Source organism: Monodon monoceros, unplaced genomic scaffold, assembly GCF_005190385.1.
Source record: "Monodon monoceros isolate NGI ecotype Baffin Bay Population unplaced genomic scaffold, NGI_Narwhal_1 Super_Scaffold_10, whole genome shotgun sequence".
NCBI lineage: Eukaryota > Metazoa > Chordata > Mammalia > Artiodactyla > Monodontidae > Monodon > Monodon monoceros.
This window is the reverse complement of record NW_021703766.1, coordinates 27,329,898-27,345,178: the sequence shown is the minus strand read 5'-3', so window position 1 is coordinate 27,345,178 and position 15,281 is coordinate 27,329,898. Positions and strand designations below refer to the sequence as shown.

At 55.7% G+C, this 15,281-nt stretch overlaps 1 protein-coding gene across 6 annotated transcripts in view; it reads right to left on the bottom strand.

Annotated features, from left to right (window-relative positions):
* Positions 1-1,583: 1,583 nt before the first annotated feature.
* The window catches only part of CCDC102A (coiled-coil domain containing 102A), a 23,265-nt gene continuing 9,567 nt past the window's right edge, over positions 1,584-15,281 (bottom strand). For 5 of the 6 annotated variants that reach the window (XM_029210305.1, XM_029210321.1, XM_029210347.1 and 2 more), the window contains 7 exons: positions 13,443-13,669; positions 11,681-11,789; positions 8,911-9,027; positions 8,351-8,560; positions 6,765-6,935; positions 5,765-5,868; positions 1,584-3,516 (listed from right to left, as the gene is read on the bottom strand). In XM_029210305.1, the coding sequence (XP_029066138.1) occupies positions 3,387-3,516; positions 5,765-5,868; positions 6,765-6,935; positions 8,351-8,560; positions 8,911-9,027; positions 11,681-11,789; positions 13,443-13,669 (1,068 nt within the window). In that variant the 3' untranslated portion in view covers positions 1,584-3,386. The remainder of the gene's footprint in view (positions 3,517-5,764; positions 5,869-6,764; positions 6,936-8,350; positions 8,561-8,910; positions 9,028-11,680; positions 11,790-13,442; positions 13,670-15,281) is intronic. The other variant, XM_029210313.1, reaches the window with a different exon arrangement.

Below are 15,281 nucleotides of genomic sequence, written 5' to 3'. Positions count from 1 at the left end.
CTGGTCCTGCAGGTATTGCAGTGAAGCTGGAGTCAGGGGTGGGGGGTGCTTCTAGCTTCAGCCTTCCACCGTCTCATCCATCCAGCCATCCAGCCATCCTTCTTCCCCTCCCTTAAAGATGTTCTCTAGGCCTAGGGCACTGTGCTGGCTGCTGGAAGGATTCTCTGCCCTCCAGGAGCATCTGGTGGGGTGGGAGAAGCAGACAGGTACACAACCCACTAATACTCTAAGAATGAACCAAGTAGGCTGAGCTTTGAGGGGCTGGTGGGACTCTGCCAGGGAAGGGGCAATTCTGGGTGGTAGGAAGGGAGTTCAACATGGCTGGAGCCGCAGGGTCTGCTGAGTGGGGTGGGGCTGCCGAGGGCAGGGGCTGCACCATCCAGGGCCTTGCCTTGGAGGGCTGGGGGAAGGGGGTCGTAACCAGGAGTGTGGGCTCTGGCCTCAGGTTGCCTGACCTGGAATGCCAGGGTCACCACCAACCAGCTGTGTGGCCTTGGGGTAGTCACTTGCTTCCTCTGAGCCTCTGCATCCCTGATGTCAAGAGAGATGACCACGGGAGTGCCTGCCTCACAAGACTGTAAAGCACATGGCGTGGCTCAATACATGTTACCTGTTCTCGGCAGTCACCCCTGTGGTGACAAGAAGCCTGCAGGAGTTCTGATCCCGAGAATGACACGTATACTTGGCCTGGCTATACTTCACACTGACTTTGGCCAGTGCCGCCCCTCTCAGCCATTCAATTTCCTCACCTGTTCAAAGAAAGACTGGACTAGGCCAGAGGAAGGGCACTCACATGCCTCGGGGGCCAGGCGGTAATAGAGACGAGGAGGGTGCAGGTGAGGCTGCAGGGAGCGGTGGGGACTGTGGCTCACCGGGTGGCTGTGCCCCCTTCCGGAGAGCACCTGCCTCTCAGCCCTGCAGCTGCAGCCACGCAGGAGTGTGAGCCCGGCGTGGTCTGAGGTGCTGATTTCTCAAGAGGGGGAAACCCACATTTTTTATGAGAAAGCCTCCCATTATTAACATTAGCAATGCATTAAATACAGCTTTTAAAGCATCACGGGAGCCAAAGCTGATGCTCCTGTTGGCAGATGTTGCTGTCACGACCACCAGGAAGGAAGGGCTGTGAGCAGGGAGGCAGCGAGAGTTCCAGGCCCAGGGAATCTTCCAGCCCTTTGCCTGTGGCTGTGCTTCCCTCCCAAGGCTTCTGGTCTCCCTTGTACACTGGAGGCGGAAGGCCAGACCCTCTCCTCTCTGATGTTCTCAGGAGCGGCCCCGCCCGCAGACAGGGGCTATAATGGGGCCCCTGCCCCACACTATCTCACTGGAGGTGCCAGGGAGTCTGGGAGAGCCTGCTGTGCTGGACGCTCTGCTCTGTGTCTGGGAATGGCAGGTCCGCCTGGGGGCCCAGGGGCGGCTCTCAGGGCTGCTGTCAGTAAGTGCCTGGCTCCTGGCTCCTGGGGGTCAAAGGGCAGCACTTTCAGCCTCTTCTAGGGCCTGCTTCCTGTTCAGGAGAGAAAACAGAAAGAACCCCACCCCCCCCACCCCCACCCCCGGCAGGAAATGGTCCTCTTCCCCCAGGGCCTTTTCCCTTTTCTGCTGGCCCTGGCTTGTGAGGAAAGGCCCACGGGGGTGGGTGGCGGTGTGGATCCCGGTGGCTGGGTCTTGCCCACTCCCTCCTCTCCCGCTCAGGGCACAGGAAGGGACATGGGCCTCTTTGCCGTGACAGCAAACCCCACCTCTCCAGCATGGTTAGCTTAGGTTTGGCAACAGGGGACATGACATGTTCGGTGCCCATATTTATTACCCCCTGCTGGGCTCATGGGCCTGTCTCTCCCCTCCTCTCAGCCCCCAGGGCTTGTGGCATCCACTGGGTCCCAGCACCATGGCCCCAGGGGTCCCTCAGACTGGGCCACAACAAGAGAGAAGTCCTTTAGTGCAGCTGCCCACTCCGGGGCAGGGAGCCCTTCTATCAATTGAATTTTTTTTTTCTATCAATTGAATTTAACTCCTCTTTGGTGCCAGGCCCCTGATCCGAGCCCAGCCTCTCCGTACTCACCTCTGAACACAGGGAACTCGCCACGGCCCGCATGCTAGAACAGTTCTGAGAGGGCCTCCTCCTGCAGAAAGCAGGCCCTGGTGCCAAGAATTCATGTAAAACTCCCATCAAGGGCAGATGTCTCAAATGCCACCTCAACTTGTGAAGATTCAAAAATATATGCTACTGTGTTTTTAATAACCTTTTCCACCAGATTTAATATAAATTGGCTGGTTATAGAAGGTTTAGAAATTAAGTATCAAAAATAAGATTACCTATAATTTCACTACCTAGAGCAGGACTAGGGGAATGATAAAAGGATTTATTATTTGTTGTGTTCATACCTATCTCTGGGTAAACACCCACCAGTCAGTTGTCTGAACTTCATCCCTTACGGCAGAACCCAGCTGGCAAAGCCCCCCTCTCCAGGGCATACTTCAAGTATTTCAATTATAACTAACCTTTACTGAGCTCCAGATGAACTCACCGAATTCTCCTGATGGCTCTATGAGACATCTAATTTATAGATGGAGAAACCGAGGCTCAGAGAGGGCAATTAACTTCCCCAAGGTTGCACAGCCAGTAAGAGGCAGAGCAGAGATTTGAATTCATCCGGTGCCAGAACTGAAGTCTCCTCCAGATTTGACATGCACCATCCCTTTTCCTTCCCCTCAAAGGAGCTGGATTCCAGACCATTCAGCAGTTCCAGTGTTCATTCATTCATTCTTTCTCACGTTCATTCATTTATTAAGTCACTCAAGTGACTTAATATCAATATTCCTGAGCTCAGGTTCGGTGCCAGGGGTAGGCTGATCCTGTCTGCCTCCCACACTGCGTGCCCACATCTGCCACACTCTCAGGACTCCAGCCCGAGAACCTGAACTCCATTTATTACAAAAGACTGGGTTTATCACATTGTACTATGAACAGCCACAGCCCCCGCCCAACCCCTAGGGCCCAGAGAGGCAGCCTGGGTGGAGGCCCCAACAGCCCTCCTTTGACACCCGCTCCCCCTGCAAGAAGGTCGTGGGTGGGGGCACCTAGAGTGGGACTCACAGTGGTCCTGTGTCTATAAAACCAAATGGGTCCAAGGACCCCAGGCATATATATATATATATATATATATATATATATATATATATATAAAACATAGGCCATGGCTTCCCTTTCACAGAGTGTAGGTAAGGTAGGACCACCGATGCCCACTGTGGGAGAGAAGGAAGTCATCTGTGGCAGGGACCGTGGTCTGCTCCCAGAGCGAGCACAGGTAGCTGTATCAGTTCAAGTGGCGGGTCAGCCTGGGCACCCGGGGGCCCGGGCTGCTGGCCAGTCCTGCCCAGCCCTGGGAGCTCTAGGCCACCTGGATCTGCAGGTCCTCATCCTCGTCCAGGTCGCTGGCTCCGTCCCCCGCCTCCTCGGCGCCAAAGCGAGCACTGCGGATCTTTCCAAAGAGGGGGGCGTTCTGCTGCTGCCTTCGGAGCCTGTGGGGTGGGGTGACAGGCGGGTCAGGGATGAGCCTGATGAGCTGGTGCTGACAGTAGCTAAGCTGCCCCTAGCGCTTCCCTGCTGCCAGGCACCAGACTGGGCCTTTTACAAACATTACCTCACCTCACTTCATCCTCCCGGAAGCCCCTGAAATGAGGGAGGTGCTTCTGTCACCCCCATTTTACAGACAAGGAAACTGAGGCACAAAGCAGTTGAGTAATGTGCCCGAAGTCCCACAGACAGCAGTGAGAGGTGCTGGGCTCTGAGCTGGATGGCTGGCTATGGAGTGGGCCAGGGGCTCAGAGAGGCGAAGCAGCAGGCTCAAGGTCATGCTGCTGGGATCCAAACCCAAGCCAGGCTCCAGAGCCCGCAGGGAGAGAGTTTGGGGGTGCGGGTTCTGAGTCCCCCACATCCTCAATGTCAGTGAGAAAGCGCTCCACCCTAGTTCTTCCCCACAGTAAAATTCCTAAAGCCAAAATTTACCAGGCAAACTTCCCTCTAAGAAGAGCTGGTGGCGGAAATGCCCATCCCCCCTTTCCCTTGGCTCCCCTGCACCCCACCCCCAACGGAGTAGCCGCCCAGGCTGCATCTTACTGGAAGGCATGAATTATTAACACGGCAGGGAGGGGCACAGGCGGGGGCCTCCATTACCGCACTGTGATTTAGTGAGCTGTCCCCCGAACATTAAAGCACGAAAAGTTGGGAAATAAAATGAGGCAGCGGTCCCGGGCAGCCCCGCCCTCCCTGATGGAAGCACTTGAGAGGCTGGGCAGAGCCTGCCTGCCCACTCTGGGAGTTTATGGCTCCCAGAGAATGTGGCCAAGACTGCGGGAGAGCCCTGAGGCTAGGCGGCCTTTGGAGGGGTGTGTGCTGGGTGGGGCCGGGGTGGGGGGGGGGGGCGGGGGGGGGTGGCAGGGCAGAGCTGGCCAGACACTGAGCCTCACTTAGGCTCATGCCTGGGCCCCTGAACAACACTTTACAGGCAGCATCCCAGGCAGCTGGGGAAACTGAGTCTCGGCTGGCCAGGTCACACAGCTGACAGGTCTGCCTCCAAAGCTTGTACTCTAAGCCACAGAAACTCAGCACACATAGTACATGCTCTGTGAATGAGGGCTCAGGCGGCAGATGTCAGGGGGCGGTGATCTGGCCTGACCACCCACTAGCTGTGTAGCTGTGGAAGGACTTACCCTCTCGTGCCTTAGTTTCCTCGTCTGCCAGCCCCCTAGGAAAAAAATCTCTCCCTTTCCTTCTCTCATAGGAGCATGATTCTTATAGCACAGTATCTGACCCAAATACAAAAGCTCCACTACTATTTAGCATTTATTATGTGCCAGGTACTTTTATAAGCATAGATCAGCTCATTTAATTCCCACAACCAAGAGGTAATAAAAACTGTTATCAGTCCCGTTTTACACATGAGCAAACTGACCAAGAGAGGTCAAGTAAGTGGCCCCAAATGACACGGCTACTAAGTGCAGAGCCAGAATTCCCAGCCACCCAGGCAGCCTGCTGCAGAGCCTGGGCTCTGTCTATTCCATGAAATAAGAGGACGCAGGTACGGGCCTGCCCCAGGCGCGGCACAGGAAGACTCAGTCTCAGGTGGGGGCTTCTGAAATGGGGAGGGGCTTGGACTAGATATTATCTGTCATCTCATGTCTCTGAGGGGAGTCGGGGGAGAGAGCCATTCACAGGGTGCTGTGATGGAGAGGGAGGCAGCAGAGGGATGCAAAGTGTGCTGGGTGGGTCCCCCAGACCTTCTGGTCCTCCCTCACTGGGGCTGATGGGTCCTGTCTACAGATGAGGGGGTTGGGGCTACCATCAAGGCCGGGGCTCCTCCGTGGTTCCCTGCCCTCCAGTCCTTCAGGATCACCCCAGCCTGCTCATTCTTCTTATCAAAGACTCCCCAGACCCACTGTCCCTCCCTGCTGCCCCACGTTGGGCCTGACCTCTTTGGCCGCCCCTCCTATCCTCTGGACACACGACACAATTCCAAGGCTCCCAGCTGGTCTTACTTCCTGCACTCCCTTCCCTGGTTTCCTGGCCCTGGCCCTTCCTGCCTGGAGGGAACAGGATTCTGGCCCCAGGACATCCAGATCTCTTCCTTCTCTGTCTTCCCCACTAGCCCCACTCAGGGCTCCAACCCTGACCCCTGACCCTTGGCTTCCCTCGGCTGGAAGCGCTTCTGCCCTGTTTCTGAGCCCCAGCCAGGAGTCCTCCCCCGGAGGGGCTGCACGCTGGGCCCACCTGGACTGCACGTGCTCCAGCTGCACTTGCAGGTTCTCGCTTTGCTCCGTCTGCTCGTCCAGTGACCGCTGCAGCTTACGCGCCTGGTTGTGGGCCTCGTCCAACTGGGGGGTGAGCAGGGCCAAGAGCGTGGGAGTCACCTAGGGCTGCGCCAGCCTCTGCCCCGCCATCTGCTTGGGACCAGCCACTCCTGCTGTTCCTCTGTGGGAATGACCTTCCCCAAGAGCAATTCCTGTCGCTCCTTTGAGGCCTACCTCCTCCAGGGAAACATCCCTTTCACTTCTCTTCTTTCTTGTTGCCCCTCCCTTCCAAATCTACCCATCCTCTAACGCCCCAAGCTACTGACCCACCCATCAACCTACCGACCCTATGAATCTGTCCATCTGATCGTTCATCCATGGAAATATCCTTCTGCTCATGGAGATACCCACCACTCACCGTTCGTTAATCTCTTCAGACACCCATTCACCCTACCCTTGTGTCCTTCCATCCTTCTGTCCTTCTTTCTCTCTCCATTCCTTCTTCCACCCACTGACCAGGTCAGCTGTCTGTCCATCTTTCCACTATCCACTCAGTCATCCATCTTTCCATATATCCATCCATCCAACCAATCACCCATCAGACATCTGTTGTTACATCTCATCCATCTATCCTCTCTCCCTCTCCCATCCATCTGTCCACCTATTCCCTCATCCATCTGTTCATCCATCCATGGAGTTATCCTTCTGTCCTTCTATTTAACCAACTCCATATCCACCCACTCATCCATCCATTAATCTGTTCAACCACTTATCCACCTTGTCTGTCCATTTTTCTTCCCATCCTCCTACCCACACACCATCTGTCACCCACCCACCTGCTCTATCCTGGGTCCCTCTTGAGAGTCAGGCTTGTGCCAGGGGACCCAGCACGGACCGACATGGGAAGGCCCTGCAGCCCCACTCCCACCTCCCCCAGCTGAGGTCTGCAGGCTGTGCTTTGGGCCCCAGCAGGCGCTCACCTCGTCCTCAGCCTGGGCCAGCTCCTTCTTGAGCTCCTCCACCCGCAGCCGCAGCTTCTTCACCTCTGCCTCGTGCTGTTCCACCCGCCGGTTGGCGTGTGCCAGCTCCGCCACCTTCTCCTGGAATTGCTTCTTCAGCTTGCTGTGCACGTGCTTCAGGTCTGCCAGCTCCTGCAGGGGAGCAGAGATTGGGGGAGGGCTCGTGCGAGGGGGTTCCATGAGGTCAGGCAGTTCTAGGGGTGCCGGTGTCTCTCTTGCCCGGAATCTCTCCACCTGCTGTCTAAAATACCAGTACTAGAGCTGGCTGAGCAGCTGGAGGCTACAGGTGCCATCTAGTGAGGTGAGAAGGCATGCAGGGCAATGAGGGAAGAGGTGGGTGGAACTGGTGGCTCCATTCTGGACATGTAGCTCTGGGGCGCCTGCGGGAGATGTCATGGAGGTGTCCAGCAGCCTACTTGAGCTAAGTCATGTTTTCTGGGGAGGGGTGAAGTCGGGATTCTTTGGTGTGTAAATGGCATTAAAGCTCTGGGTCTGGAGATGAGCTAAGATGGGGAGTGGGTGTCGGAAGAAAAGAGATCAGAAGCCAGAGTGGCTGGGAAGGGGATGAGCAGCCAGGAGAGGAGCTGCCCACCCCTGAGCTCTGTGATTTCTCTGAGCCTCAGTTTTCACATCCATGAAATGGGGACAGGAACTACCTAAAGGTCTCTTGAATCCATCCTCTTTGTTCCATCTCCACCAACCTGAGCCTGGTCCTGGCCGCCATCATCTCCCGCTGCCCCAGGAAACGGCGACAGACTCCCCACCGGCTTGCCTTCCTATCCGCCTTCCACACAGCAGCCAGTGAGCGCTGAGAACCACAACCTGCTTGCACCTACCTCTTACTCTTCAAAGGTGGCCCCGAGCTCCTGCCTCACCTACCACGTCCTTCTTGCCCACCGCCCTCTAGGCACACCGGCCACCCTGCTCCTCCAAAGTTCCATGTCCCTGTCACCATGGGACGTTCATTCACAGTATTTCCGAATTCTCTCCCGGAATCAGTTCACTACCAGTCAACACCTGCTTTCGCTTGAGACCTGGGCTCAAACGTCACTGCCTCAGGGAAGTCTCCCCATGACCTGGGCCTAAGCCAGGTCCCCTGGTATTCCCTCTTCCCTCTTCCTGCCCAGCCACGTGAGTGTGTGAGGGAGGGAAAACACCTGCATCCCCCTGAGCCACCAGCTCCACGAGGGGAGGCCACGTCCCTCCTGTCCATTCACTGCTGTGTCCCCAGCACCTAGAACAAGGCTTACACACGGTGCTCAGTAAACATTTGTTGGGTTAATAAAAGGGCTGTTGAGAAGATTAAGTGATATCATGGACAAAAAGCACCGGCACAGGGCCTGGCCCACAGTGGTGCCCCATAAATGCAGCTACTATGATATCACTTAGCCTGGCCCACAGCAGGCGCCCAGCAGGAGCCGCGGCTGTGGCGACTACGACCTCTGTCCGTAGTTGTTACTTCAACGGTCCCTGGCCCCCTGCGGGTTGGAGCTGGACACCCAGGAGGCCCTCTGCCCCAGCCCTGGCCGCGCCACCCACTGCCCCACCTTGTTCTTCTCGAAGAGCGCAGCCTGGCTGGCCCGCAGGTCGCAGTCCAGCGTGCTGGCTGTCTGCCGCCGCCGCCGGGCCAGCGCCTCCTCCAGGTCCCCGACCTGTGCCCGCAGCTTCTTGTTCTCACGCTCTAGGCCCAGCTTCTCTGTCTCCAGCCGCTCACGGCGACCCCACTCGGCTGCGTTCTCCGCCTGCAGCCGCTCCATCTGCAACAGGGCAGGACAGGGGGAGGGGTCCACAGGGAGGGGGCGCGGAAGGCCAGAGCTGGAGGCTCCCCCTCCCCACCTTCTCCTGCAGCCGTTCTTTTGGCTCCAGGAAGCAGGTCCAGCTGCAGCGGCTATAATTAACCCGGGCTTATTTCACGGTGTGCAGGATGTGAGGGCGCTTCTAGTCTCTGTGTGGGAGAGAGGCCCACCCCCTGCAGACTGGAGCACCCTCGGGGTGTGGCTGGTTCCCCCTTAGTGTACAGGCCTGGTTCCTGCCCTCTTCTTCGTGAATGACTGATGGTGGCAGGGCCCCTGGTCCCCCGAGCCCCAGGCGCTCCCAGTGGCCTCACCTCGCCCCTCAGCTCCGCCATCTTCCTGTCCATGCTGGAGCGTGCACCCAGCTCGTCCTCCAGGTCTTCGGACATGCGGCCCAGCTCGTCCTGGTGGGCCTCCTTCAGGATGCTGAGCTGCATGATACAGCACAGCCTGGTGAGGTGAGGACCACCAGCCCTGGTGGGTGGGCACTGGTCATAAGGGCTCAGCAAGGAGCCTGAGGTGGTGCCCAAATGGGCCACCGGGTAACTAGAACAGACCCCAAATTTGACCACTTCTGCCTCTTCTGACATCTCTCACCTCCTACCTCATTACCATCTAGCCTCCCAGTGTCCACTCTTGCTCCTCATCTCCCCAGTCAACCCATTTTCCACCACAACAGCCCAGGAGGAGCTTTTAAAAAAGATAAACCGGGCTTCCCTGGTGGCGTAGTGGTTGAGAGTCCGCCTGACGATGCGGGGGACGTGGGTTCGTGCCCCGGTCCGGGAAGATCCCACATGCCGTGGAGCAGCTGGGCCCGTGAGCCATGGCCGCTGAGCCTGCGCGTCCGGAGCCTGTGCTCCGCAACGGGAGAGGCCACAACAGTGAGAGGCCCGCATACCGCAAAAAAAAAAAAAAAAAAAAAAAAAAGATAAACCCAGGAGAATTCCCTAGCGGTCCAGCAGTTAGGACTCGGCGCTTCCACTGCAGGGGGCTCCGATTCAATCCCCAGTTGGGGAACTAAGATCCTGCAAGCTATGCAGCGTGGCCAAAAAATAAATAAAAATAAAAAAGATAAACCCAATCATATCTCCATTCCCAGGTTCCTTAAGATAAAAACTGATGGATTTCCCTGGTGGCACAGTGGTTAAGAATCTGCCTGCCAACGCAGGGGACATCGGTTCGAGCCCTGGTCCGGGAAGATCCCACATGCCGCAACTACTGAGCCTGCGCTCTAGAGCCCGCCAGCCACAACTACTGAAGCCCGTGCACCTAGAGACCGCGCTCTGCAACAAGAGAAACCACTGCAATGAGAAGCCCGCGCACCGCAATGAAGAGTAGCCCCGACTCACCACAACTAGAGAAAGCCCGTGCGCAGCAACGAAGACCCAATGCAGCCAAAATAAATAATAAAATTTAAAAAAAAAAGATAAAAACTGACCCCTCCCTATGGTCCCGTAGAGCCCTGCACGATTGGACCCCTACCTGTCTCCCCTCAACTGCATCTCCCACCTCTCTCCCTTGAGCTCTCTGTGCTCTGGGCACCTCGGCCTCCTCCCTAGTCCTCAAATACACAAGTTCCTGTCCACTGCAGGCTTCACACGTGTGGTTCCCTCTGCCTGGTGCCCCCGTTCCGAGGTATCTTGAAGGGCTGACTTTTCTCATTCTCAGGTCTTGGCCTAAATGCTCCCTCCTCAGAGAGGCCTCTCCTGTCCTCCCTGCCTAGAAGGGGTACTTCTCCACACACACGCCCGTCCCCCCAAGAATGTGAGCTCGGGAGGACAGACAGCGTGTCTGTCTGCCCGCCTTCGTATCCCTGTATGGCCTGGGCCCAGGGCAGTGAACACTGGCTGAAAGCACCCAGTGGATCTGAATCCGGGTCTGCCTGTGGGTGTGGGGTTGGTCACATGAGAAGCACCTGGGGTGCTTTTAAAATAGTGCACATTCACTGTTGTATAGCAGGGAAAACTGCCAGATGAATGCTCTTTGCGACGGCATGGATGAGCCTTAAATATGGAATGTTGAGGGAAGAGAGCCTGATACAAATGAGAATCTTTATAATTATGTATCTGTAAATCTGCACGGTTGTGTCTTACTCACTTTTCTTCAAAAGATTACACAATTTGAAAAGATGAAAAAGATTCTTGGACCCAACCCCCAAAGATGCTGACTCAGGAGGATGAGGGTGACGTCTGGGAAGCTCTATTTTAGGAGATTCCTTAAAGAGATTCTACTTAAAGACAGGTTTTCCAGGACAGTTTCAGGCTCTGAGGTCTGTGAACCTCACGCCTTCTGGAAAAGTAGGGATCCAGCCCAACTTTCCGTGGGTGGCTGCGCCCCCTGGTGGCCATCAGGGCCTGCACAGGAAGCAGTAAGGGAAGCCCAGCCTGGCCCCTGCCTGCCCTGAGTCCCCAGAATGCAGTGGTGGAATCCCCTCTCTGCCAGCTGGAGCTTCAATTTCCTCATTTGTAAGATGAGGACATCAGGACCCAGATTTCTTGACTGCTGTGAGGCTCCAGCGAGATTTTGCACCCACTATGTGCCCAGTGAACGTCCAGACTCCTCCCCTTCACCTTGATCTACAAGGCCTATGGGATTTAGCTCCCCTTGCAGTCTCATCTCTCACTATCCTCCAGCCACACTGGCCTCTATTTCCTGAACACACTAGGCTTGTTCTGGCCTCAGGACCTTTGCATTTGCTGTACCTTCTGCCAGGAACTTTGCCCCTATCTCCTCTCAAGGGTGGCTTCTTCTAATCACTTTAGCTCTTGCCTCAAATGTCACCCTCTTAGAGAAGCCTTTCTTTCAATGACCCACCACCTCATTTCTCTGATTGTGTTTTGACTCTTTCACAGCTTCTGAATTTATCTACCTGCTTACTGTTGGTCTCCCTCACCACGGCCCCCCCTAAGGTGAGCTCCTAAAGGTAAGGACATTGCCTGCCCCAGTACTCAGAACACTGCATGGCACATGGCTGGTGCTTGACAGTGAATGAATGAATGCCCTTCTTTCTTCCATTCCCTCTGCTGAAATTCGACAGTGCAGCACTGCTTCCTCCAGGAAGCCCCTGTGGTCTCCAGGACTCACTTGCTTGAGCATCTCCTGCTTGGTCTTGCTCAGCTCCTCATACTTGATCTTCCACTGGCTGAGCTCCCCCTCCAGCTTCTCAATGTTCCTGCTCAGTGCCATTTTATCCCTGGGGAGGGGAGAGGGAGGGATAAATGGGGGTGAGTCCACTGGGGCCCTCCGCTGAGTCCTCCTAGGTAGTCTGCACCTGTCAATCCCATGTCCAAAGTGCTTGCCTCTGCATTCAAGGCCCTGGCGCCCCACTCTGCGGCAGGAACCCTGGTTTTGCATTTCTTCTGGAGCTCCACCCTCTGCACAGCTACAGGTGCCCAGCTCCCAGTGTGGAGTGACCGGGCCTCCAGGGCACTGGGCCCTGGGCTCATCTGCCAAATGAGACCCCCATTTCTTCCTATCTGTTTTATGTAGGCTTGGTTTGAACACACAGCTTTGCAGTTGGAAAAGCTGGAAAACACTGTCCAGTGACTCTCTGAAGGACGGGTCCCGTCTTGTCATCAGCACTGGGTGGCAGTCCCATGTGTTCTCGTGACCCCCACCCTGCACTCTGTCCTGGACATGAAGGAGGCGCTGTGGGTAACAAGCATGGTATCTGGCCCCAGCACACAGTGCTTTACGACCAACCCCACACCGTGCTGGTCTCCCATTCTGAAAGTCTAGTATTTCTTTACATTTCAGTTTGTACAATAGGTTGGTTTTTGTTTGTTTTGCTTAAAAAGAAAGGTATTGTCTCATAGTTCTGGAGGCTCCAAGTCTAAGACCAAGGTGTTGGCAGGGTTGGTTCCATGTGAGGGGTGTGAGAGGAAATCTCTTCTATGCCTCTCCCCTGGCTTCTGGCGGTTTGCTGACAATTTCTGGTGTTCCTTGGCTTACGGAAGCATCACCCTTATCTCTGCCTCTATCTTCACAAGGGCATTATGTTGATTTTTAAAAGACTTCTGTGTGTAGTTAAACTATCTTTGTATTTAATTTCTGGACAGAAAAGAGGGTGTTACAAAATATTCATCATAATCGGGCTTGTGCCCCGATCAAGGTAACTAGTGACCTCCGCGTCCTAAATCCACTGGTCAGTGCTCAGTCCTCTTCCTACTTGACTAGCTGATCACTCCCTCCTCCGTGACACAGTTTCTCCTGCTTTCTCTGCCCCCCACTGGCTCACTTCTCCTGTCTCCTTTGCTGTTTCCCTCTTCTAAACTTGGTCAGCTTCAGGGCCCCATCCTCTGGCCACCTCCCTATCCACTCTCACCCCAGCTCACGGCTTTCAGTATCATCTATTTGCTAATGACTCTTGCGTTTTTACCTCCAGCCCAGACCCGTCTCACAAACTCCAGATTCATTCATGTCCCCAACTGCCTCCGTGCCATCTCAAACTCAACACGTCCAAAGCCAAATTCCCAGCTGCAACCCCCCAATCTCCCTATCCCTTCTTCCCTGCTTTTATTTTTGCCCACAGCACTCTCCCCCCATGAAGGCAGGGATTTTTGATCTTACTGATGGCTGTATCCTCACTGCTGAGCAGAGCCTGACCCCGATGCCCAACACGTATTATTTGAATTAATAATAACAATTAAAAAACCTCACACTGTGTCCTTGGGCAGAGCACCACTGTTCTGAAGTTCCAAGACTGAAACAGTACCATTCCCTATCTATCCTGTTGAGATTCAGTGAATCTCACCTTCTGAGACACGGATTTTCACTCTGTGATCCTGAGGACGCCCTGGAGTGGCCTGGCCCGGCCCCCGGCCCCTGCCTGCCTCCCGGGACTTACTCTCGCTCCTTGAGCAGCACCTTCTGGGACTCATCCAGCCGTAGCCGCAGGGCAGTCAACTTGGAAGCATCCTCCTCGATGGTGGCGGTGTCCTCCCAGGGCAGTCGGCTACGCTCCTGGCGGCCTGAGCTGCCCCGTGAGGCCCCGGCCCCTACGCTGCGTGCCTCCCAGCAGCCCTCGGGCTCCTCTGGTCTGCTCTTCAGCAGGCCCTCCACCAGCTCCAGCTCCTGTGGGGTCCAAGGCGGAGGCTGGGTCAGTGGTCGCTGAGTCCTCACCCTCTTGGCCTTCATCATGGCCTCTCCTAGGCCCAGGGTCTGGCATCAGCTTGGCGGGTAACCTTGGGCAAGTCACACAGTGCTTCTGGATCCCAGTTTCCTCTTCTGCTGCCTGCTTCTCCACCCCTGGAGAGGGAGGGACACACCCTCTCCCTGCACTGCCTAAAAGTGCACACAGAGTCAGCCACTAAGGTTCCCTGAATCCTGGAAGAGTCCCCAGAATAGGTGGTAAGCTCCCTGTCAGTGGAAGTATGCAAACATTTGGTGGGACACTGGTGTGAAGGTATGTAGAAGCAGGGATTCCTACAACGAATAAAGACTAGATTCCCTCAAAAGGAATTCCCACTCGAAGATCCCGTTTTTCAGGTGCAAACACCTGCAACATGATAAGTGAAGTGGTAAAAGATGCATAGGAAGGTGGGTGGCCTCTGCGAGCAGAACCAGCTCCCAGATAGGAAGCAGTGAGGGATTATTAACTCAACTCTGAGGCCTCTTCCTCCCTGCCAGGCTCCCCTTCCCCTCTGCCCTTGTCTGCCCCCTGGCCTGCCTCTGACTACAGACCCAAGAAGCCCATGGCCTCTGTTACAGCCTGGCTTTTCCCACAGCCTTTCCAGATGAGTCTGGGCCAGCCCCTTCCCTGATTGGCCCTTGGTTTCCCTATCTAGACTGGGACAGTGGCCCTGAGGCCCCCCTGAGGAGTGAGATTCTACCCCTCTTGTATCTCAGACTGTCTGGGTGGGGGCCTCTGATGCCACCTGGTCCAAAGCTCCAATTCACAAATGAGGAAACAGGGAGGGAAGAAGGGACTTGTTGTGGGTCACAGAGGACAGGGCTGGGCTGGAGAGCAAACTCAGACTGCAACTCCAGAGCTCCCACCGCTGGTACCTGCCACCCCGTCGACTGTGACTCATAACCAGAAGAAGGAGAGAACAGGAATAGTGCCGTGAGGCTGGCTGGTATACAGGGGCTCTCATTCCCTGTCCCGAAGAAAAGCAATGAACCCCAACTGCAAACACCATGCAGGCCTGGGGAAGAGGGGCTTCAGCCACCAGGAGGCAGCAGTGCCCACTCTAGCCCACAGGCAGGAGAGGAGAGGGGGCAGCCAAGAATCTTAGCTAGAGGAGCTGGCCTGCCTGGGGACGGAGCTGGGAGCAACCTGAGGCTGGACTCTGTCCCTAGATGGCCTTCTGGTGACAGGCCTGCTGGTTCAGGGGAGGCTGCCCTCCACACACACCATTAATATTCCAGATGTACTGATTACTCTCACCATGGGCTCTGGAGTTCACCTGGGGGCAACTCCCAGTGACTCTAGTCACCAGCTGGGAGCCATTGGTACTTAACTTCTCAACGCCTCAGTGTTCCCGTTTGTAAAGGAAATACTTCCTGGGGTTGCTCTGAGAATTAAGCAATGCACGTGCAGAGCCTAGCACCCTGTGGAGGCGCCCATCGAACCATGGAGGCCATTTCCCAAGCTCACCACGCACTCTCAGCCTCTAGGTCTTTGCACAGAATCTCCATCACCTGGAATGCATTCCTGCACTTTTCACAGCCAATCGTCACCTGG